The sequence below is a fragment of the Crocuta crocuta genome, unplaced genomic scaffold (assembly GCF_008692635.1).
Source record: "Crocuta crocuta isolate KB4526 unplaced genomic scaffold, BGI_CrCroc_1.0 scaffold92, whole genome shotgun sequence".
Lineage (NCBI taxonomy): Eukaryota > Metazoa > Chordata > Mammalia > Carnivora > Hyaenidae > Crocuta > Crocuta crocuta.
Window position 1 is genome coordinate 2,964,334 of NW_027528804.1, and position 25,872 is coordinate 2,990,205.

General features: G+C 35.8%; 1 protein-coding gene across 5 annotated transcripts in view; it reads right to left on the bottom strand.

Moving 5' to 3' along the window:
- The window catches only part of SLC9B2 (solute carrier family 9 member B2), a 40,128-nt gene that overhangs the window by 8,358 nt on the left and 5,898 nt on the right, over nt 1–25,872 (bottom strand). For 2 of the 5 annotated variants that reach the window (XM_077755705.1, XM_077755707.1), the window contains exons 3-9: nt 24,659–24,829; nt 20,500–20,642; nt 19,524–19,651; nt 17,742–17,917; nt 13,868–13,974; nt 10,770–10,919; nt 2,777–2,885 (exon numbers count right to left, since the gene is read on the bottom strand). In XM_077755705.1, coding sequence (XP_077611831.1) covers nt 2,777–2,885; nt 10,770–10,919; nt 13,868–13,974; nt 17,742–17,917; nt 19,524–19,651; nt 20,500–20,642; nt 24,659–24,829 — 984 coding nt within the window. The remainder of the gene's footprint in view (nt 1–2,776; nt 2,886–10,769; nt 10,920–13,867; nt 13,975–17,741; nt 17,918–19,523; nt 19,652–20,499; nt 20,643–24,658; nt 24,830–25,872) is intronic. The other 3 variants (XM_077755706.1, XM_077755709.1, XM_077755708.1) reach the window with 2 other exon arrangements.

Consider the following 25,872-nt stretch of genomic DNA (forward strand, 5'->3'; position numbering starts at 1 on the left):
GAGGCCGGCAGGGGGCTCCAGCCCGCAAACCGTGAGATCATGACCTGAGCTGAAGTCGTCGGATGCTTAACCGACTGAGCCACCCAGGTGTCCCTCAATAAGAATTCATTAAATGATAACTATGCATGACAGGACTTGGAATACATTTTGCGTACACAAAAATGTATAATGTGCAGGCTTTGCCTCTATGAACTTCAAAAGCAGAGGAGAACAGAATCATAAACAACTAATTAATACACTATAAGGTAAGTACAATATAAACATACTGGTAAGAGGTCATAGAGGAGGAAAACGTTAATATCTTCATCAAAATGGTTGAGGACCATTTACAGAGTATAAACCAGAGGTGACACTAAAAATATTTATCAGCCAGTATAGACTCAATTAGCCAAATAGAACAGAGCTGGCTGGGCACTGACTAATCATAATAGACACTGGCAGTCTACATCTGTTTCACCATATTGGTGTATACACTGAGGGTCCATTAGCCCTGATTATCATGTACAGCTACTTTATTCAGGCTTTAGAATCCTCTGCCGAAAGATAAATTCATCCTGATTTGCAAAGCAAGAACTGTGATTAGGGCCGCTACAGAAACCTGAGAAAGATGCTAACCTGAGCTAAGGTGACTGCTAATAGGGTGATTTTCTAAAAAGTAAAATTTGTTGAGTGTTTACGGTGTGCTAGGTTCTACATTAAGCATTAAGTGCACTCATTACTTAATCCTTACAACCTGTGGAAAATTTTCTTATTTTGCAGTGGAAAAAAAATGAAGTTTAGAAAGGATAAATGACTTTCTCAAGTTCAAAAGAAGCCTAGTAAAACACCAGATAGACATTGCTGGAGGATCTATTGTGAATCTGCAATATGGCTTCTTTACAAAAAAGTGTTGTGGCCCTTTATAGAAGGATAGTGCTCTTATCATTATTTGTTGCAAATCAGGTTGTAGGTTTCAAAAGTATTTGTTGCCTGAAGTACAAGAAACCAAAGAGGTGATTTGGTTCATTTGCAGGAGGGAACAATGAAGGTTGGGGGTAAAGATGATTTAGAAGTTTTGAACATATTAACTTTGAAATTTTGTGAGATTTACAAATGATGATGTCCAATCAGCAATTAGATACACTGGTTTAGAGATAAACATTTTGGAATTATATAGTTTATAATCAAAGCTGCTGAATATAGAGGAGCCCAGAAAAATGACAAAGAGTGAGAAGCACAGAAGGTTTTGGAAGAACTTAGATGAAGAGCAGAATTTAAGCCATATATAGTCTAAGTGAGGACTCAAAGAGCATTGAAAAATATGGAGTTTCAGAATTCAATGTAAAATATGTTTTAAAGAGATCAATTGCATTAAATGCTGCTTAATGATCAAGTTAAAAAAAAAAGACTGATAAGTATTCAGTATATGTAGCAATATAACCTTGGTGAGAGCAGGGTTCGTTGTGTGATGGGTGAAAGCTGGGAAGAAATGTATTGAAGAACAAAGTGAGAGCTGAAATGGAAAAAGAAGATATAGTTACCTCTTTGGAAAGGTTTGAAAAGAGGAATAAAGAAGAAGCATGGTAGATGAGGGGGGAAGTGAAATGGAGAAAGGAGATTTTATATATATTCATATACTTATATATACATATAAATTGTGTAAAATACATGTAAAAATTTACCATTGTAACCATTTTTTATTTAAAAAAATTTTAATGTTTATTTTTGAGAGAGTGAGAGAGGGCGGGAGGGGGAGAGGTAGAGAGAGGGAACACAGAATCTGAAACAGGCTCCAGGCTTGAGCTGTCAGGACAGAGTCGGAGGTGGGGCTCAAACTCAAGAACCGTGAGATAATGACCTGAGCTGAAGTTGGATGCTTAACTGACTGACCCATCCAGGTGTTCCCCCCACCGCAACCATTTTTAAGTGTACAAGGTAAGCAGCCTTAAGTTAAACATTCATATTTTTGTGCAACCAATCTTCAGAATTTTTTCATCTTGCAAAACTGACACAGTAAACATTTCATTTCTCCTCCCCTAAGTCCTTGACACCAGTCAACTTTCTATTTCTGTAGTATCATTCCCCTGGTTGCCTCATGTAAGTGGAATCATAGCGTATTTCTCCTAGGTTCGTCTGTGTGTGGCATGTATTGTAATGGAAAGACATTAAGGTAAGAGAGACAAGGGTTTGTTTAAATTCTGAAGAGGAAAAAACTGTGACATGGCTGTTTGAAGATATATGAGAAAAGAGGAAGAATCTATGTGTGATATCCAGAAGAAAATAGCAGGACTCAAAAATTTACTAGATGGGATTCCTAGTAAAGAAGGAAGAAGACGGAATGAGTGGAAAGGAGAAATAATGAGTACAAGTGTACAAATACATTTTTAAGTGCAGTGTTATAAAAATTTTTAATATGATGGCTTTTGAGTATATGAATGAACGAATGAACAAACATTTCTGTTCCATGGGTGTATATTATAGAACTGAGCAGTTACCTTTACAGTTCTGGCCCTTGATAAGAACAAATCTAATTGAACATTTTTACTCTTTGAAAAAATTTTAAGACCTGCATTTTCTAGATAGCAGTTAGCAGTGTTGCTTTTCTTTACAAGAAATAATATTAAAGGTGTAAAATTTATGCCTTAGATTGACAAATATTATTTTCTAGCCAACTACTCTAAGAGACTTGGATTGTTAATGACTTTTTATATAATTGTGACAATAAATATCCTTAATAAAGGTATTCTACTGAATATAAAAGTTGATTCTAGCAAAAGTACTACTTTGAAATTCTTACCTACAGTTTCTGGTCTGAGAGATACAATAGATACTTCTGCTCCAATCAGTCCAAAGAGAAGGGGCTGAAAGATGTACCAGGCCACTGCAATAATTTTTTGAACCTCTGCCTAAAAGAAATGCACACACATCCAACACACAGATTTTTATTATATGAAGTGACAAGGCTTAAGAATTTTATTAATTTGAGGGGCGCCTGGGTGGCTTAGTTGGTTAAGCGTCCGACTTTCGCTTAGGTCATGATCTCGCGGTTCGTGGATACGAGCCCCGCGTCGGGCTCTGTGCTGACTGCCAGCTCAGAGCCTGGAGCCTGTTTCAGAGTCTGTATCTCCCTTTCTCTCTGACCCTCCCCTGCTCACGCTGTCTCTCTCTCTCTCTCCTAGAAATAAATAAAAATATTAAAAAAAAATGTTGCTGATGAGCAATTAAAAAAAAAAGAATTTTATTAATTTGAAATTTGAGTCAATTTGACCTGAGATGGGCTTTATTTCTGTGACATCTTTTTAAAAAAATGTTTCTTTATTTTTAGAGAGAGAGTGAAGCAGGGAAGGGGCAGAGAGAGGGGGAGACACAGAATCTAAAGTAGACTTAAGGCTCCCATGTATCAGCACAGAGTCTGATGCGGGGCTTGAACCCACAAACTGTGCAATCATGACCTGAGGCAGAGTTGGACGCTCAACCGACAGCCACCCAGGTGTCCCTATTTCTGTAACATCTATAAATAAGAGGTTAGCCAAAACAAAGCAAAAAACTACATAAAGATATTCCTAACACAGCTATTATATGAGGTGCTTTAGAGTTGGTTTGCAAGTGGATGTTAATTATAGAGTCTACTTAAATAATCTTAGAGGGATTTCTACTTCTGAATATATGATACGTGTGTATGTACCTATGTAGTACTTAACATTTTACAGTATAAAATTTTATGTTAATTTTCATTCAACAATATGACTTAGAGATCTTATAATAGTAACAACTACTATTATAATTTAGAGATCTAGATATATATCTCATAATTGCTATATAATAATCTATAGTATGCTAGTATCATAGTTTATTTAATCATTTCTTTATTGATGGCCCTTTAAGTTGTTTCCAATTTTATTTTATCTTTATAAAAGACACTATTTAATGTTTTCTCAAATCATGCACAGAAATATAACTCAGGTCTAGTAAAATGCTGTGCTGCTTGTTAATTTATTAACTCTTGGTTTTCATTGTTGCTCTGCAGAAAATGAAACTAAGCCTTTAAAGATTTCTCCTCTGCCAGCTAGCATCATATTAAATTTTGTCAGTAGAGGATGCTGAAGAGATATTGCAAGGAAGATGCTCTCCTTCCTGATTGCCGGGCTCCTTCCAGCAGGATCCGATAGCACACTTGGGTTTCTTCAGCACCCAGTTGTCTTCTCCAGTGCTGGGCTTCTATAGTGCATGGCACCAGCAGCACCCAGTGGCCAGGGACCACTCCTAGCTTATCGCAAGGCAGTTTCATTGCCAATTCCCTTGGATAAAATACCTCCTCATGCACCCTAGAAGGTGAATTTGGAGTACAGATTTCCAGCAAATTGTGCAAGCAGGGCACCATGGCTGCCTTCTCCACCATCCAGGAAACAAAGGCTCTCTAACATGACCTGGATTCTGAGCCCTGGGGGTGGGAGAAGGTGGGGTGGAGTTAGGAGGTATAAGGGGATGATGCTCAGTCTCAGTCCTAGGACTTTATAGCTATTATTCCTATATTCTTCAGGGGTCTTTTCTATCTTACAGGCCAATCTCTTGTTATCTGATCCCCTGGTATGGTTAATATTAAACTTTCCCTATTCCAGTTACTATGTGATTTCCCTTTCCTGATAAGACCCTAACTGATAAAAGTACTAATTTTATAACACATATTGCCAAAATCGTAAAAGAAGATGGGTACAACTGACTATAGCAAAGCTAGAATGTTTTGTGGCAAAAGAAACCAAATCGCAAAGAACAAAAAGATGACAAACCAGGAGAAAATATCTGTATTGTGTATAACAGAATAAGGAGCAACATCCAAGCAATAAGAAAAAGACACAGAAACTAAAAGAAAAAAAGGGCAATGTTATATACAAGTAATTCATAGCTGAAGAAACACAATGGCCACAAAACATAAGATGTTAAAATTCAGTAATCAGTGCCATACAAACTAAAATGATATGTCACATTTGAGGAGGCATTATATTAGAAAAAAATACTAAAAAGTTTTAATAGTGTCAAATATCTGTCATTATAAGGAAACTCTCACTAATTGGTAGGAGAACAAATTGATAGTGCTTTTTTTGGACGGCAATTGAGCAGTACCCATCACAGTATCTAAAAGTTTATATCGAACAGATTTTACCAACCGATTAATAAGAATCTATTTTGGACAACACTTTTACACTTATAATTACACACCTTTGAGGATATGGTTTTATATATCTATATTCAGATATACAGGAAGATTATATTGTCTCTCTATTTTCTTTATTTTTTTAAATAAATTCTGTTATGTTTATTAGGGTGAAGATTCTGTTTTGTCTTGGGTTAAAAATATTAAAAGACAGAGTACATGTGTGAGGGATTTGGTTGATTTACTTATATAATTCTATTCCTACATCATGCAAAGAGTTATGTTTTCATATCATAAGGAATCAGATTATGACATAGGGTCAAATACCACCACCTGCTACTGCAAGCCTACTTGTCCCTCAGTGCCTTATTTTTTCTCATTTATAAAATGGGAAGTTTATATAACATCCAAGATCTTTATCATTTAATGACAATTAAATTGTTCTACCAAAGCTGGAGTCCTATTGCCCACCTTTCCATATTTCTTTAAATTTTACTTTTTAATTTAGTTTTTAAAGTATGTCATAGGTATAGCTCAGACTTTAGTTGCTATCCACATTAGTGAATAACAAAAATCAACTCTGTTAATCTTGGGTTACTTAGCCTTTTGTCACCGTAAGTAATTATTTAAGGGAAAGCCTCAAAAATATTTTATGTACTCAGAACTCCAATGAAAGCAGATGGCCTAAAAAGTTCTCTCTACCCAATTATTTTCATTTCTAGACTATAGACAAAGGCCACCATTTATATTTTTTTGATTGTAACACTTTAGACTAGTTAAATGTGAGACATGGGCTTATAAATTGTAAGACTTAAAAGTGGAAGAAGAGTCAAAATGTACCCTCTTGATACTTTTTTATAACTTCAAAAATAAAATGAATGTGCTAATAAAGAAAATGGAGTCACCGAATAGGCTAAGTGTAAAAGAGAGCAGAGGAATGAAAACTATGTTGTCCACACTGTATGTTAAGTCTACTTTATACATCTGTTTGCAGCAGTAGCAAGAATCTTCCAAAACAGAAATCACTTTCAAGCATGGACAAAGGAAGAAAATTAGCAGAAATGGAAGTTTTACCATGACTTTAATATCTACTTAAGCTGATCCCTTCTCAGAAAGAGTGTTTCAAGATTCAGAAGATAAAAAAAACGGTCAGAAAAACCATCCCACAGCTACACAGGTCTTCAGAAGAAACACTGGATTTGAAAATAGATGAAAAAAAAAAATGACAGAGGCTTTAAAAAGGTGAATGTATTTGAATACAATAAATGGCAAGATTAATGATTATATGGAAAAACCAAGTAAAAAAGTATGAAGTAATGTCAGAAAACTATAGCATACACAAAGTTTTATAACATATTTCAGCTTTTCAAATTCAACAACAGCCTTGCTATAGCACTGTTGAGTTTACAATTGTTTCACATATGTTTTTCTACATAGTTGTCACAATATTATTTCTTCATATTATAGTTGAGAAAGAGTATTAAAGAAGGCATGTAAGTTTGGGGGGATTATGCAGCTACAGAGTATAATTGGGATTGAAATCCCAATTACTTTATCTTAAATTTTAAGCTATTTTTATTGTCATATTGCTCTGCAAGTAGTTACAAAACAATAAGGGTTATTATTTTTTTACTGAGTATATTCTATGACTAAGGACTTAGCTTTATATAGAGTATAATGGTTAAAAAAAACCTTATGTGTGTGTGTGTATGGTAAACAGATCTACATAAGAAAGTTACAAGAAGTAAATATGAAAAAAATGTTCCTAGTTTTTCCACTCAGTTGTGGGATTACACTGACCTATGTTATCAGCTGGCTGCAGGCAATTCAGGCAAAATTATGACAAATACAGACTAACACATGCTGTGTTTTGGTTTATAATGATCTTCTCTCTATAGCCCATATTACAGTTTTTCAGAAGAGTAGTGTAACTGGAACTGATAGACATTTCCCTTGCCCTGCTTTGTTTTTACGTGTCCATAGCTAATGCCCACATGCCATAAGCATTAGTCTTCCCTTTGATTTTCCTGTTGCTAAAACTACTCTTACATGTTCCATTCCAAATGATATGGCTCCTTTCGTTGTTTATTTTTTATCCTATCATTTATGAATTTAGAGACTTAATTTTTTTTTCCAAATAGTTTATTGTCAAATTAGTTTCCACATAACACTCAGTGCTCATCCCCAAAGTGCCCTCCTCCATGCCCATCCCCCCCTCCCCCCCACATCCATCAGTCCTCAGTTTTTGTCAGCATTCAAGAGTCTTTTAGAGACTTAATTTTAAAGTGCAAGGTGTAGAAAGATAATGTTCTTAATGTACTTGGTATGTGTTATTCAAATATATGTCAAAAATATTAAAATGTGCCTGCACAATAATGCTACAGTTGTATCATAGAGTAACTTTGGGGACAGGTAAACCTGAGCTTCAATCACAGTGCCACTTTCTAATTTTGTCACCTTGGACATGTTATTTATGTCTTTCTGATTTATAGTCTCTATAAAATGGAAATGGTAATACTTTTTAAAGTTTATTTTGTGTGTGTGAAAATAAATGAGAATATCCACTTACTGCCTAGCATAGAGCCATACAGACTGGCAATAAAAATTTACTAAAAAATTGGGCAGAAGACATGAATAGACATTTCTCCAAAGAAGACATACAGATGGCCAACAGACACACGAAAGGATGTTCAACATCACTCATCATCAGGGAAAAACATATCAAAACTACAGTGAGATATCACTTCCACCTGTCAGAATGGCTAAAATCAATAATACAAGAAGCAACAGGGGTCGATGAGGATGTGGAAAAAGGGGAATCCTCTTACACTGTTGGTGGGAATGCAAACTGGCATAACCACTGTGGAAAAGAGTATGAAGTTTCCTCAAAAAGTTAGAAATAGAACTACCTTATGATCCAGTAACTAGACTACTAGGTATTTACCCAAAGAGTACAAAAACACTAACTCAAAGGAATACATGTGCCCTGATGTTTATAGCAGCATTCTCTACAATAGCCAAATTATGGAAACAGCCCCAGTGTCCATTGATAGATGGATGAATAAAGAAAATGTAGTATATATGCAATGGAATATTACTCAACCATAAAAAAGAATAAAATCTTGCCATTTACAATGACTTGGATGGAGCTAGAGTATTAAGCTAAGCGAAACAAGTCAGTCAGAGAAAGACAAATACAAGATGATTTCACTCATGTGTGGAATTTAAGAAACAAATGAGCAAAGGGAAAAAGGAGAGAGAGACAGAAAAAAATTATTAGCTCCCTTCCCTCTTTTTCCCTGTTACAGTATAAAATAATGAGTTGGCTGTGATTTTTGAAGATTTTTAAGGGGGTGACAACAGAAAAACAGTTACCCATAACTGTTGGAAAAGTTCAGTTTGAAAAAACTTATTATGAGCATTTTTGAGAATTTTCTTGTTGAATAAATGAAAGGAAATAAACTAAAATATTTAAATAGTTTATAGAGCTGTTGGCTTTAGGTGGAGGAACTGCAAATGATTTCTTTTCTTTCAGATTTTTTCCCCTCCAAAGTTAAAAAATGAGCATATAGCACCTTCATACTCAAAAATAAAATTAATTTTATTTTAAAAATTACTGTCTTTGGTAATTTACTTTTTTAATGCTGAAAGAAGATTACTCTGAAGAAGTGAATGGACAATTTGTAAAATGCCAATGACGGACAAACTTCCCAAGTGTTGGACAAAGGGTCACAGTGTGAATATAGCAGCATCCTTCACTGAAGTGAAACTGTGACCTTGGTCCTGGGGCAGAGAATAGATCAGAACGCTTCAAAGTGTAGGGCACATCTGTCAGCAGGCCAGGAGAGGACCCAAGACAGATAGCAGTGAGTCCACAGAGAGAAGCAAAAGAGTCAGCACAGCCCTCAAGTCCAAAGCTGAGATTAGATAGGAGATTGACCAGGAATAGGTTGGTAACTCTGCTTCAGCCCACAAGCAAAGTGAAGCCATGGAAAAACAAAAGTTTTGATAAGAGCAAATGTTTATGGGAGATGAGGGATGATACCAGTACCCATTTTATGCTAGGAAATGTTTTACTCTACAGCTCTTATCTTGTCAAGTGTTAGGTTACTTGAAATCAGAAAGCAGAATTGAGTAATATAGGTGTTGCTAAGAAAGAAAAGTAGACCTGAAATAAGCCTGTAGCCAAGCATCTTGCAAGGCAGCAAACCCAGGCATGCATCTAGTGCATGGAGCAGGGTTTCAAAGGGAATCTCTCCTTTCCTTCGAAGCCCAATCCGCCTCCATCTACTTTCCTGTAGCCTCAATACCCTTCTCTTCACAATGTTTCAGGCAGTTCCTACCACTCCTGTCTCCTCTGAAGCAAGATGATTCAGTTACACTTGTCCTAACTTTGTAATCACAAATTACATAGTGAGAGCCTCCTATCTGAGTGTTCTTTACTCACAAGGAAATTCTGTCTCTATTAGACCTCTGCAGAGATTCACTCAATTGAATTTAATTATATACCTAACTTCAAGTTTTATAACCCTCACACATTTTTCCTTGTGGCATTATTTTAAGCTTAATTATTGAACAGTTGTTCCCAGGTGGTCCAAAATGATACAGCTGCATTTAGGTGGTTCATCTAACTTCTCCATTAAACAGAATAGCATATGATCCTGTGAAGTTCAAATCTATAAGGATGTAACTTGAAATTAAAATTAGTAACAACTAACTAATTTCCATAGTGCATATCAAAAAAATCAATAATCCTAATGATTGTGAAAATTACTAAGAAAAACCAAAACAAGCCTTTAAAAAATGGGCACAGGCTTTTGAACAAACCTGTTAGTAAGCATAGGAAAAGATGATTAGCTTCATTTATAAATAAATGTAAGTCAGATCAATAATAAAACACATTTTTAACCTATCAGATTAGCAAAATATCTGAAGATTGAAAATACTCAGATCAGAAAAACAGATCATCTTCACATACTATTGGTGAAAATATAAATTAGTACAGTCTTTTAAAAGGGAAAATTGATATTATCAAAATATCAATGTGTATATTCCTTCATAGCAACACTATTTCTGGAAATTTATCCTATAGATAAATTCAAAGCTATGTAATATTTTGTTTTTTTTTTTTTCAGATTTTAACATTTCTGAAGTTAGAATGTCATGTCATAGTTTAATTGGCAGTATTCTTTTTTCTTTCTTGGTAGCATGTAAAATGGTACTTCTTAGACTTGATAGCATATTAGAATTAACAAAATATGGCATAGGTAGGATATTTTATTGAAATACTTTTCATCTTAGTAGAAAACCAGAGACAATCTAAAATCTGTTATCAGGAGACTGGTTAAATATAGGACAGCTATACAATGCAATACTCTGTAGCTGTAGCTCTTACAAAGAACAAGGGAGGCAGCATGGAAATATGACCATAAATATATTTTAAGTCATCAAATTATACATTGGTATATAAGGGGGAAGGATGTATGTGTGTACATTTGGACATACAGTTACACATGCATAGAAAATAGCTTTTATGATTAAATACTTTTATCAATTTGATATTAGGAAAGTATCTGGAAAGAAAAAAATTTACTCTGACCAGAAAGAACGTAAATGAGCAGAAGAACTTGAAATTCACCTTTTCGCTGGCCCATCTCAAACCTGCAAGGAAGGACATGACCAATGTGCACAATCCTCCTGACCCAGGGAAACCAAAATACACGCTGCTGAACACAGCTAGCACAGACAGCCCCAAAACAAGAAATGCTCTCTTCTGCACAAGTTTGTCCTTGAGGAGAAAAAGAAAGGTGGATTAGCTCAATTATTTCATATAACTGATTTTTAATGATTCCTTTCTATATTCAGGACTTAAAGGAAAATGAAAACATCTATCTAGGCACAAACGCATGCAATGACATTTACTTTTTTTTCCTTAGTAAAAGTAGAGTCAACACATGGACAAATGCAGCTTCTTCTCCTAGGAACACTAGTTGTCTTTTGCAGTTATCAAAGCAGAATTTCACAGTGCTAAATGCAATAGTAGAAAAAAGTGCATGGGCTTTGGAGCCAGAGAGACCAGAATTAAAATTCTAGCTCTTTTACAATACTGGCATATGTAGTGGTCACATTACTTGGCTTCCTCAGGCTTTTTTCTTCTCCTCCCCGAAAGCAGGTATGTCACAGCGTTTTTATGAAAGTTAAAGATGTGATATCCCTAGTATTTTTAGGCTGTTTAGTCCTTAATGTGAGGCTCTCCTCATTTTTTTTTCTAGACCTGATTCTGCTTCCTATTTATTCGTTTTTAGATTCCACATGTGAGTGAAATCATATGCTCTTTGCCTTTCTCAATTTGACTTATTTACTAGCATAATACCATCTGGATCCATCCATGTTGTTACAAATGGCAAGATAGCATTCTTTTTTATGGCTGCTCAATATTTCATTGTATATATATCACACCTTCCTTATCCATTTATCTACTGGTGGACATTTAGGTTGCTTCCATATCTTGGCTATTGTAAATAATACTGCAATAAATATAGGGGGGCCTTATCTTTTCAAATTAGTGTTTTCTTTGAGTAAATACCCAGTAGCAGAATTACTGAATAATATGGTAATTCTATTTTTAATTTTTTGAGGAAACTTCATACTGATTTCCACAGTGGCTGTACCAATTTACATTCCCACCAACAGTGCAGTGTTCTGTTTTCTCTATATCCTCGTCAATACTTGTTATTTCTTGTCTTTTTCATGTTAGCTATCCTGACAGGTGTATAGTAATAACTCACTGTGGCTTTGATTTGCATTTTCCTAATGGTAAGTGATGCTGAACATCTTATGTGTCTGTTGGCCATCTGTTATGTCTTCTTTGGAAAAATGTCTATTTTGGTACTCTGTCCATTTTTAATTGGAATATTTGGGTCTTTTTTTTTTTTTTTTTGAGTTGTATAAGTTCTTTATATATTTTGAATATTAAGTCTTCCCGGATACATCATTTGCAAATATTTTCTTCCATTCAGTAGGTTTTAGTCTTTTAGTTTTGTTGATGGTTTCCTTTGTTGTGCAAAAGCTTTTTATTTTGATGTAGTTCCAATAGCTTATTTTTGCTTTTGTTTCCCTTGCCTTAGGAGACATATCTAGAAAAATGTTGCCATTGCCTAAACTTCTTGATCACTTTAGAAGGCAAGTAGGTCTTTAGAAGTGCTTGACTTGGAAGCATCCAGGCTCAGGATTATTAGAGTTCACTCCCAGCTCTGCTGTTTTCTAGCTATGTGAACTTGTTCAAGTTACTTGTCCCTAAATCTCAATCTCCTCATCAGTAAGAAGGTCATATTAATAGTATTCTCTTCATGAGTCTTATGTGGTTTACACTAGATTACATGAGCTTATATGATTGTACTAGATCAGTACTTCCCAAAAGAACATCCAGTGATGACTTTGCACCACTGTATCTGCACCATTGAAATGTTCCCTATCTGCTACAGCCGTATGTAGCTGGTGGCTTCCATACTGAATGCAGTGGCACTTTATTGTACTTACTATATCATTTTGTATACAGTAAGCAACAAAATGTAAGCCATTACTTTTCTCTTTATTTTGTTGTGTAATTAGAAAATCCTATAATTTTCTTTTATGCATTCATAAAATATTTTATAGTTTTAGTTGGAGGTTTTTGGAGCATAATAGAAATTTAGCTTATCATACTTTCTTATAATAGAAATATTATTTTTTTAAAGTTCTACTTTAGTTAAGTTTATATTTCCATTCAAAATTCTCTAAAATCTCAAAATAATGCCAGTTCTTACAGGAAAAGAAAGACTTTTATATATGTTTATCTATCCCAAGGACTTAGGAGGGTAAAGAAAAACAAACAAAAAAACCCTCAGTGAATATTATGAAATTATTGTGAAGAGTAAAGAACTTTGATCTTCTTGGTGAGAAATACTAGACTATAATATAATGAGATGTTAAGGTCTAGGTAGTATTACAATCTAAGGTATACTGATACTAAAAAAGGGCCTGAAAGCCATTTTATATCTTGATTTAGCTGAATATTAAGAATAATAATAAAATATGGAGGAACCTGAAAAAAAAAGAATAATAATAAAATAAAGACAATTAAAAAAGGCTTGTATATGCTGGAAATGATGTTATTTATTTTTCAGTGAAATGTGAAGTTTACAGAATGTACATTAGAGAAAAAATTTCAGAATTGCATTAAAACCTTATACAGTTGACCCTTAAGATAGGTTTGAGCTACATGGTCCACTTACATGCAAAAGTTTTTTTGATACAGTATACTACTGTAAATGTATTTCCTCTTTCTTATAATTTTCTTAATAATATCTTTTCTCTAGCTTCCTTTATTATAAGAATACTGTATATAATATATACAACATATAAAATATGTGTTAATCAACTGTTTATGTTATCAGAATGGCTTCCAGTCAATAGCATCCTATTAGTAGTTAAGTTTTGGGAGAGTCAAAAGTTGTACATGGATTTCTGACTGTGTATGGGGTTGGTGCCTCACTGTCTGCATTGTTCAGGGGTCAACTGCACATTTAGCCTTGTTCATACATCTCATGGATAGCACTGATTTGGCAATAAGCAGTTTTACAGTGGGGGGACCATTTTCTAAGTCATGTTCTTCATGTTGGTTTTTAGGGGACTATTCCAGAATGTTTTTCAAATGACATTTTAAAGTATGACTTTCCCATAGATTATTTCTTTTACCTGATCACTGCTTGGAAAGTACTGAATAAAAAATCCAAGAAGAGATCCAGTTGCCATACCAATGACCACTTCTAAAATTCCTCTGAGAACATTAAACACTGTGGAGCCTTAAAAACACATAAAAAGAAAAACTTCAGGCAGAACTCTAAATCTGTAAATACTTAGATTTTAATATCAACATAAAAAGCATCTAATTTCATAGAAGGAAAAGTATACAGATATTTCCTGCTCTCCATATTCTTAAATATATGTGACTTAAAATGTCTAATAAGATGGGCCTATATAATAACAAAGCTATGCATATTATTGCAGATAAATTTTAAAATTGGTATAAACTATGATTTGTGCCCTTCTTTTACGCTTACTTCAATAAAAATTTACTTAAAGGGCCTAAGAAAAGATAAAATTCATGAACAGAGATATTTGTTCTACTATACTACAGGCACAGGCTGGGTGAGAAGACATATCTGGTTTTCAAATTGCCAATTAGGAGCCTGATTTTTTACTAATAATTGATTACAGTACCTCTGATATGTAAAGAGTACAGTAACTTAAAAATTTGGCAATTAAGATCAAGAATCTTTTGTTGTTGTAAGTTTTTAAAATTTATTTATTTGTTTTTAGTAATCACTACACCCAACTTGGGGCTCAAACTCATGACCCTCAAGGTCAAGAGTCACATGCTCTTCCAACTAGGCCAGACAAGTGACCCAAGAATCTTTTCCTACTACAAGGAGTGTAGGGGACATACAGTTTCTCAAAGGCTATTTCTGAAAATAAATCTGAAAACAAATTATTAAAAAAATTTTTTTCTAATGTTTATTCATTTTTGAAGACAGAGCACAAGCAGAGGTGGGGGCAGAGAGAGAGGGAGACACAGAATCCAAACCAGGCTTCAGGCTCTGAGCTGTCAGCACAGAGCCCTACGTGGAGCTCGAATTCATGAACCTCAAGATAATGACCTGAACCGAAGTGGGACATTTAATTGACTGAGCCACCCAGGTGCCCCTGAAAACAACTTATTTTTGAAACTGCTCTTAGAAGAGTCTTCATTTGTTGATTGCTTCTTTGAAATATCATAATATATATGTAAGTAGAACCTCTGTTTTCTTCTACAGCAAACAGAATTTAGAATACTTAAAAATAAATCTGTTAGCATATTGTACAGAAAATCATAATAAATTGCTCAACACATGAAGTCCTTCCACACTGTTCTAAGAAAAAATGTACTGGGGTGCCTGGGTGGCTCAGTCCATTAAGCATCCACTCTTGATTTAGGCAGGTCATGATCTCATGGTTCATGCCCCGTATAGGGTTCTCTGCTCTCAGCACAGAGCCCACTTTGTATCCCCTGTCCCACTCTCTCTGTGTCCCTCCCCGACTCATATTCTTTCTCTCTCTTTTAAACAATGTAACTAGTATGTCATTTCTTGTTATTGTAGTTTAGGGTAACAGAATATGCCACACCAAAGTATGCCACTTTGGTATAAAGATTATTTTGAGCAAAAGGCAATTGAGAAGAAACAGAATCAAGAAAAGGTATCTATCTCCCCCATTTGACTAAAAGGAGGGCATACATTTTTAAGGGCATGAATTTTTCCTCTATCAGGAAGGACAGAAATTAACCACTGGGACAACTTCAGACCCTTAATCAGCCCAAAGACAGACTCTGCTAAAAGCAGCCCTAGATACCATTGGTTTCCCTATTTGCCTTTCCAATTTGCTGCCTCTGAAAGTTCAAAGTTATTTTGTCTTGCATTTCTCCAAAATTATTGTATTTTGCTAAGATGTGATATATATTTCACATATAGGTTTGAAGTGTACAGTCCACTTACATGCAAATTATATATATTTATATACTAAATTCTAACCACCTCTTTGATTTAGACATCACTGAGTACTTCCCTATGTAAGCAGGGTGCACATACTAACAAACTGCTTTTCTCTTGTTAATTTGTCTGATTTACAGGATCCCAGCCAATGGACCAAAGGTGGGTAGATGGGCAACCGTTTTTCCTTCCTTACAATTTCAATCATCTCTTATTAAAAAAAAAAAATTACCTCTGTAGTAATTTTATTTAGCTAGAGCAGCTCTATGTTAGGTAATGGTGTGACTATCAGAAGCATCTAGCTGTGATAGTAGCATATGTCTCAAGCTATTACAATAATTTACTATAAATGTGTAAAAAGTAGCTAATTAGTTTCAACCTCCAGTATATAAGAGAAAAAAAAAGACTTCTTGAACCCACCTCTAAAAATTCTGATTCAGTAAGCTTGGCAGAGCTTGGAATCCATATTTTAAAGAGGCTCCAGGTAGTTCCCATCCAAAATCTCTAAGGACCACATTTAGTGGAGCAGGGCAGAGGGAACACAGCATTGTTGACTAGGACAGTTCTTTAAGCTATCCATAGCCCATACTCCCCAGATTATAAAACCCCAGTAAACCCTCCCCCTTGCCTCCCTCATCCCTCCTCTTCTCCTCCCCTGTGATTCTAATACCAACTCTTGCATAACGTGTGGTTTCTATTCCCAAAGGTTCTGATTTAATTGGTCTAAGGTCTAAGTGCTTACATATGAGTATTTTTTTTAAAACTTCCCCACGTAATTCTAGTATGCAGCTGAGGCTGAGAACCATGGTTTCAAAGGTGTATACCAGGAAAGCACTGAGAATGTAAGTTTGGATGGGCACAGTACAATTAAAGACAAGAGTATAGATTTGACCTAATAGGTAAGAGAGAATCCTCATTGGTTCTTGTACCAAAAAGTAATATGATGAGAACCATGTTTTGATAAGATTAATTTACCAGTGATACCCAGCAGTGTATGGACGGTGACTGGATATTAGGAACTTTGGGGCAGTGGGAAGAGTTGAGGTTCTAGGTAATCAGCATAAATCGTAAAATGGGAAGATAACTATGGGAGTACAGATACTGAGAACACATGACTTCCCAAGAAAATGTGTTTCCACAATAACTGGAAGCTAAACTTGGTCTACAATTACATTTTGTTTATCATATGGGATTGCATATCTTATCTCTGAATCTTGGACATGGTTTACAAACAAACCTGTGCTGTGCCAAAGGAGAGTAAGAGTCTTAAGTAATAGTGGGAAACAAAAAATGCTTTATGCTCTTCTTTTATTACTGCTTAGCACAAAATACACCCATATCAGACACTCAGTAAGGAAGTAAGATACTCGTGAAGAATCATTGCCATTATTACCCATAAAATGTTATAGAGGAGAGAGAAGAAACTGTCCCCATTTTAGAAGAATGCTGTACCTTTCACTTGGACTGCTCTCTGTCACTTGTCCTCTTTGAAGAACCTACTCATCTCTGTGTAAAGTCTCCAAGATTGAACTTTTCCAGAAGCCTCCATGTAAAAGCTATTCTAGGGGCGCCTGGGTGGCTTAGTCAGTTAAGTGTCTGACTTTCGCTTAGGTCATGATCTTGCGGTTCGTGGGTTCACGCCCCGCGTCGGGCTCTGTGCTGACTGCCAGCTCAGAGCCGGGAGCCTGCTTCGGATTCTGTGTCTCCCTCTCTCTCTAACCCTCCCCTGCTCACATTGTCTCTCTCTCTTTCCTAGAAATAAATAAAAATATTAAAAAAAAAAGCTATTCTAATCCTTTCTTAAACTTTGCTACTCTGGATCCCCGTTAATGCATTTACCAGACCATTGGAACAGTCCATGTCTAGAGGGTGAAGAGGGTAAACTGGAAGCTACTGGTCCCTCCTCAGGTACGGAACTAACCCCGTTGCTTTCTCCATTTTAATCTGCTGTATTCAGTTATCAAGCAAATATGCCCAGGTTCTAACATCACAATCTACATCTCTGTAGTGCAAGGGAACAGCACATTGTGAACTGACCAGTTTACCTGTGGAGAAGGCCATGCCCAAGCATGTGTTGAAGCCAGTGATAGCCAGAATATCATCAAAGCTGCCAGCAGCCATGAGTAAGGTTGGGACGCCTTTTTCAACCCCGTAGCCTCCTTCCTGCAAAAGGAGCATTGAAGGCACTACGACAGCTGGAGACACAGCACCTAAAACAAAACTAAGTAGGCAGCACTTTAAATGTGTGTGATAGCAGCTTACGCATTATTATTATTGTTGTTGTTGAAATTATAATAACGTCTACTGTTTTAGAGGTTACACTTTAGACAACTATTGTCTTTCAAATAGCAGTGAAGCACCAAACTGAAAACACACACACACACAAGTTCTACAGAACTCTTTTTCAAAGTGTGGCCACAGACAGCCTATATTGGAACCACTTAGGTTGCCCCGAAATATATAATTATGGGTGGCACAGAAGACCTAATGGGGTTAAGATGCAGGAATCTGCCTTAAAAAAAAAAGAAAAGAGAAGAAAGCCAGGGTGCTGTGTGGCTCAGTTGGTTGAGTGTCTGACTTTGGCTCAGGTCATGATCTCAGGGTTCGTGGCTTGCTGCTGTCAGCACAGAGCCCGCTTTAGATTCTCTGCCCCTCCCTTGTTTACTCTCTCTCAAAAATAAATAAAACATTAAAAAAAAAAAGACAAAACATTTATGGTATGAGGTTTGAAAAACACAGCTGAAGGCTTTTTAAATTGGAGCTGACTAATATTAGGCCTTCTGTTGGGAATTGATATGTAAAATAAGACAACAGATTAGAAGAAGGCCATAATGGCAGTTACAGTGATATGAACACGAGCAGCAGTAACAGCAGAAAACATTTTTCAGTCCTTACTATATGCCAAACACCATTTTCAGTGCTCTACATAAATTAACTAATTTAATCCTCACAACAACTCTAGAAGGTAACTACAATAATTATTTTCATTCTGTAAACGAGAAGACTGAGATGCAGAGAGATTAAATAACTTGCCAAAATTCACATACTGGAAAGTCACAGAGCTGGGATTTGAATCCAGGCAGTATAGCTCCACTGTCTTAACCAGAGGTAAGGATTTCTAGCTTCTTACCTACTTATTGTTACTAAATTCTTACTAAGTATTTTCATAATTATTTACTTCTTTTTTTAAGTGTTTATTTTTGAGAGGGAGAGAGACAGCATGAGTGAGTGAAGAAGGAGCAGAGAGTGAGAGGGAGACACAGAATCAGAAGCAGCCTCCAGGCTCTAAGCTGTCAGCACAGAGCCCGATGTGGGGCTCAAACCCACAAACTCTGAGATCATGACCTGAACCGAAGTCAGACACTTAACTGACTGAGCCACCGAGGCTCCCCTTTATTTATTTACTTCTCACGGCTGTTAACCATTAGAAGAACTGGCAGTGGAAAGAAAAGACAGCAGAACCACCCAATTGTAATTGTCTGGTGACAAAAGAAGAAAAGAGTGTTCGGTGTTAATTACTGTTGGTGTGTTTATTATCCTTTGTATGGACTTTGAGGTGAGATATGGCATCTCTCACCAGCATGGGATGAGGTGTAGGCAAAACACCATTAATAATTCTTCAACAGTTTGAATCATAATCCCTGTAGAAGTTAGATGTTTTCTATATATAGTATATTTTGAAGTTATAATATTTAGGTTATGCTGAATATCTGTGTTGTATTTTCTGATGTCCTTAAGAAAATGCTATTATGCATTCTCTTGGATGGAATCAAATAAAGCCCCAAACATCCCTGCATTATTTTCATATGACAAAGAAAAATCATTACCCCAGGATAAAGCCCCATTGCCACGGTAAACCCATTAGGAAGTGGGCCAGAAGAGCAGATGTGCATGCCTCCACAAGACAAGGCCCCATGGAGAGTCTTATACAAACACCTTTCAGCTTCTTCAGGGCCTGAAATATGCAAATAGAAACACAAAAATAATCATTTAAAGACAGAGAGAGATTATGACATTAGACACTTTTTCTTCAGTATTCAGACCATGTTTGGATTCTCATGAATTTGCCAGGTAATGAGTTTTACTTAACAAACATTTCAGTGTTTGAAGTGTTTTGGAGACAGCTTATAGTCCTCAGAGAAACACTATGATATACGTGATATTATTATCCCCATTATATTTAGATGCCCTCATCTAAAATGATACAAGTTAAAGTCACTTGCCCAAGATTAAGAAATTGGTAAATTGTGCAGCTGGGTTTGAAGTCAGACAGGATGTTCTGGAGTCTGTGCTCATTAATCCCCAAAGTCACTGTTTTAACCCTCTCAGTATTAGCTTGCGGCTAGAATGAGGCCAGGGTGAAAACCTTCATCCCCAAGAACATTCATTCCCTCATTCAAAAATATATGTTAGTGAAAGCATTAAAAAAGGCACACTTGAGACTCATTCTATGTATCAAGCAGTTTCTTGAGCTGTATAGTTATCCCTAAGCACTTGCAGAAGGCTTTGCACACCATAAATGTGCTTTCTTCTCTCAAGACCGTTGTTTACAAGGATGACCTATATCACTGTCAGAGAAAAGGGGAGCCTTTATTCCTAGTGCTGTCCCCAGAGGTATAATTCCACCTTCTTCCAAGAAAGAATATGGGGTATTCTTCTTGGAATAGCCAGTCCTGCATGAAATAAACACTATTTTATTCTTTAGGCTGTCACGCAAATGCCTAAAGCTCAGTGATTTCTAAATAGCTGTAGTACTGGAAGAGTACAATTCCTAGTCAACAATTAGAAATTTATACTTCATACCTTTGAGTCAAGCCCAAGGCCAGCACGAACCAATATGATAGACAGGGCTATGCTTCTCAAAGCGGAAGACCACTTATGCTTGATCTGTACATTATCACTGATGATGGGGATATTTCTGATAAGAAACCCGGCAAGAAGCATGCCTAGAATGGAGAAGTCAAATAACTCTTTAGTTGGTTTTCAAATAAAGAAAATATTTTTGGCACTTTTAATTTTTGAGTTCACATCTCTTTGATATTTTTTTTAATAATTTTTTTAAATGGATGAAAGACCTAAATGTGAGACAGGAAACCATCAAAATTCTAGAGGAGAACACAGGTAGCAACCTCTTTGACCTTGGCTGTAGCAACTTCTTACTAGACACATTGCCAGAGGCAAAGGAAACAAAAGCAAAAATAAACTACAAGGAGTTCATAAAGATAAAAAGCTTCTGGACAGCAAAGGAAACAATCAACAAAACAAAAAGGCAGCCTATGGAATGGGCAAAGATATTTGCAAATGACATATTGGATAAAAGGTTAGTATCCAAAATCTATAAAGAATGCATCAAACTCCACACCCAAAATCAATCCAGTGAAGAAAGGAGTAGAAGACATGAATTGAAACTTTTCCATCATGCAGATGGCTAATAGATGCATGAAAAGATGCTCAATCTCACACATCATCAGGGAAACACAAATCAAAACCATGATGAGATACCACCTCTCACACTATGGAGGCTCCTCAAAAAGTTAAAAACAGAACTATCCTATGATCTAGCAATTGCACTGTTAAGTATTTATCCAAATGACACAAAAATACAGATTCAAAGGGCACATGCCCTCTGATGTTTTTAGCAGCATTATCAATATTTTTAGCAGCATTATCAATAATAGCAAACTACGGAAAGAGCCCAAGTGTCTACTGACTGATTAATAAATAAAGAGGATACACACACACACACACACACACACACACACACAAAATGGAATATTAGCCATCAAAAGAATGAAGGCTTAATATTTGCAACAATGTGGATGGAACCAGAGTATATTATGCTAAGTGTAATAAGTCAGTCAGAGAAAGACAAATATCATAAGATTTCATTCACATGTGATTTAGGAAACAAAACAGATGAACATATGTGAAGGGGAAAAAAAGAGAGAGGGAAGCAAACCATAAGATACTCTTTTTTTTCTTTGAATTTTATTTCTTTTTTCTTTTTCTTTTTTTAATTATTTTTTCAAATTTATTTAATTATTTAATTTACTTATTTATTTACATCCAAGTTAGTTAGCATATAGTGCAATAATGATTTCGGGAGTAGATTCCAGTGATTCATTCCCTATGTACAACACCTAGTGTTCATCCCAACAAGTGTCTTCCTTAATGCCTTTCATCCATTTAACCCATCCATCCACACATAACCCATAAGAGGTTCTAAATGATAGAAAACAAATTGAGGGTTGATGGAGGAAGATAGGTGTGGAGATGGGCTAGATGGGTGATGGGTATTAAAGAGGGCACTTGTTATGATGAGCACTGGGTATTATATGCAAGTGATGAATCACTAAATTCTATTCCTGAAACCAATATTACACTATATGTTAACTAACCAGAATTTAAATAAAACCTTAAATACTAAAATAAAAAATTAAAATAATATACTAAATTAGAGGAGCTAAGAAAAGGCTTTAATATGCAAATGAAAATCATTAGAATCAGTAATATTTCTTTAAAAAAAGTTTTTTAACATTTATTTATTTTTGAGAGACAGAGAGAGACAGATCATGAGCAGGGGAGGGGTAGAGAGAGGGGCACACAGAATCGGAAGCAGGCTCTAGGCTCTGAGCTGTCAGCACAGAGCCCAACATGGGGCTTGAAACCATGAACTGTGAGATCATGACCTGAGCCGGAGTCAGAAGCTTAACCAACTGAGCCACCCAGGTGCCCCTAGAATCAGTAATAATTCTTAAAAATTGAACCTGAAAGGGAAAAACAGGGTGCAGTATTTAGATAGAAATGTGATCAAATTCTAAATATAAAATGTGTCAATACAATGCTCAATTCAGTCACTCTTTTGTGTGCAAATAGCAAATGGCTCCTGAAATTATTTGCTATGTCAGAGTATCTGAATTATCAACAAATACCTATATGGGTTCTATTTCACCTTTAAGCCAGGTTATTTAACAAAAAATACATAATTTGTGAGGTGCCTGTGTGGCTCAGTTGAGCGTCTGATTTTGGCTCTCATTCAGACACTCATGATCTCGTGCTTCATGAGTTCAAGCCCCGCTTCAGGCTCTGTGCAGACCCTGGAGCCTGCTTCAGATTCCGTGTCTCCCTCTCTCTCTGATCCTCCCCTGCTCGCACTCTGTCTCTCTCTCAAAAACAGACATTGAAAAAATTTTAAGAATACATGACTTTCTTTGCAAAGGCTTGTAAGTTATGATGAAATGGACATTGCTCTGTCATGTCAGCTTCTGATTCTCCTTTCCTTTAGCCATTCACTGATTACCAAATGCCTTCAGTATTTTAGACACTATAGTAGGTAGTAGAAGTATAATAATGAACAAAAACTTGGTACTAAACCTCAACAAATTTTCAGCCTCTAGGGGAGTGAGATAAACTGACAACCTCAATTTTATGGAAGCATAAGGAAGTGTTTTATGAGTGAAGTAAGAGGGGTGAGTCAGAGAGATCCAAACAAGGGAAGAACTGGGTGGGGAGTAAAGAAGTTTCTGGATGGATTAGCAGTTTCTTCCAAGGTGTGAAGAGGAAGTATGACACATTCTGGGAAGTATCAGTAGTTGACAGTGACCGAGGGAGCTGAATATTTTTCGAGAGAATCTTGCCCTCACTGATACCACATACCCCTACAATTGGAAAGAAAGACTTCTCCATCAGACACTGGGCTTCCAGACTGTGTTCTTCTCTAACAGTACCCTCTTCTGAACATGTCCTTACAAGCTTTACAGGTTAAATGACTGAACAAATTTACTATCATTGCAATGTTCTATATGTAAGCTATGAGAATAGAGACTAATGACAAGCACAGCTTTTGTGACTTGCTTGAGACACCGCTAGGCCAGGAAGCATCACTGCCATTTAATCTAGAAGAAGGTCTCTTAAAGTTCTGAATTATGGAGTTACAGCCTTTCCAGAATTTTTGAAAGTAGGAACTAGCCAACAACAGTTGTTTTTTAAAGAATAATAAAAATAACACATGCTCATGGTAAATTAAAACATCATCAACAACTATGAAGTGACAAGTACATGCCCTACTCCAACTGCAAACTTTCGATCTTCATTCACCGAAGATTTTAACTCTTAAGAGTTTTCTGTGTCTTTCCAGAAAAGTTTGTATACCTATGTAAACATGCCTCAGTATATGTGTGTGCACACACCTCATTTTTTAATAGCAATAGTATCTCATTGTTTGGAAGGACTGTAATTTTTGGACCAATTAATGGACTTTAAGGAATTTTTCATTACAAATAGGGCTGAAATGAGCATAGTTCAAAAGAAATAATAATCTAACAAGGACTCAAAAATATGTCAAGAGTTTCTTTTGGAGTTTTGGGGTGAGGAGGGCAAGAAGAAATATTTCTTGTTCTCCAAATGAATGTGACAACAACTTCCCTGGGACACTGTTTCCTTTGCTGATGGTCTGGATTGATATGGCCACCTGATACTGATGTGGCAGATGACCCCTTCACTCCTTTGTCCACAAGGTGAGTGACTTACAATATATTGAGCCCTAGTTTTGTAGCATTTCTGTCTTATAGTTACTTCTACCATGGTTGATGCTAAACTACCAGCATGATCCATGAATGTGCAGTTGGGAAGAGACAGCCAGTGGCACACCACTGTATATTATTTCCATAATTTCAAGAGCATAGATAAGGGGAAATGCAGTAAAATAATTAGGAAGTGGTTAGTTTTGAGTATCTATTGGTCTAATTTTTAATGCAAATTATTTAATTGTAAATATGTATAATTTAATTTTTAAAAATTGCCGTGTTTAACAATTGGTTCATCAAACTCAAAATTTAACAATTGGCTTTTGGCTCCAGTACAGCAAATACAGAAATACTTTATATTTATTTCTAAAAGCTTTCCAAACTACAGTTTTTAAAATATCATTTACTCTTGAAATCAGAAAGTGTTTAGCACTTACCTAGAAGAGGAGGTAGTGGAGGTAATGTAGGTAACTTAATGAGCCCAAAAAGTTTACCTCCAATAATGGCACAATAGAATAGGATTATAATTCCAAATAGGTTTCCTCCAGGAAGACATTCGGTGCCAGTAACTGACCAAACGACAGCCCAGAGAAGAACAACCATGGTAACTGAAATAAACCAGGAAAACTAGTTTCTACCAGTAACTTGTCATATGCAGGTTTTAATATAATATAAAAATTTAAAAAATATAAAACATACATACAAATATTTATAACCATGTGTAAATTTTAGAGAGTATCAGTAATAGGAACAGTTGGGTAATAATTACCAATCATCTTAAGAAATAAGATACTACCAGTGCTTGTGGACCTACCTATGTGCCCCTTCTAATCCCATCTCCTGTCTTCTTTCACACTTTCAGAAAGAACTGCTATCTTGAATTTTTTTTACCATTCTTCTATTTTCTTTATAATTTTACTGTACATATCCACTAGTTAATAAAAAGGGAAACATTGGCTATCTTTACTCTCTTCGTAGGAACATGAGAATACCTGAACAATCACATTCTAGTATTTTACTTGTGTCTTGAAATAAACACTATTATTGTTTCTTTTCCATAGTCAAGGTTTGTTTAGAATTACCCATATACTTACCTATTTTCCGGTTTGATCATTATTCATTATGGCAACTCAAATCTTTAATCTGGGACAATTATTTTGTTGCCTAAAGTATTTCCTTTAATAGAAGCATTTCTATTAGAATGTGAAACATGTTTCCTAGTTTGAAAACCTTGTGTTGTACTAAAGTTTACACTGAAACAACAAAGACTCCTAGAAAAACAGTTGGGCAGACCACTCAAAACTCAAAGCTTGTGACCAAAGTATTGACAAAACCAGTAATGATCCTAATAAAAGTGTTAGTGCAGTTAAATCTCCACTGGCATTTGCATCTCACCGTCTCTTTTTGGCAGACTCAAACACTGGAACCACATGTATTATTTCAAGATGTAGAACCCTGAAAGCATTTACTTTAAATAGAAAGCAGTTCCATCCAAATCTGATCTAGAGTACAGCATTCTCCATCAATCAAATATTCATCGTTGTTTTAACTGAGGGAAAGTGTTGGCCTCTACTTTATCTGTACTGTCAGCTTCTACATCCGTATGTGGTTTCACTAGATAGTTTAATGGTGTAGAGAGTTTAAAAAGCCT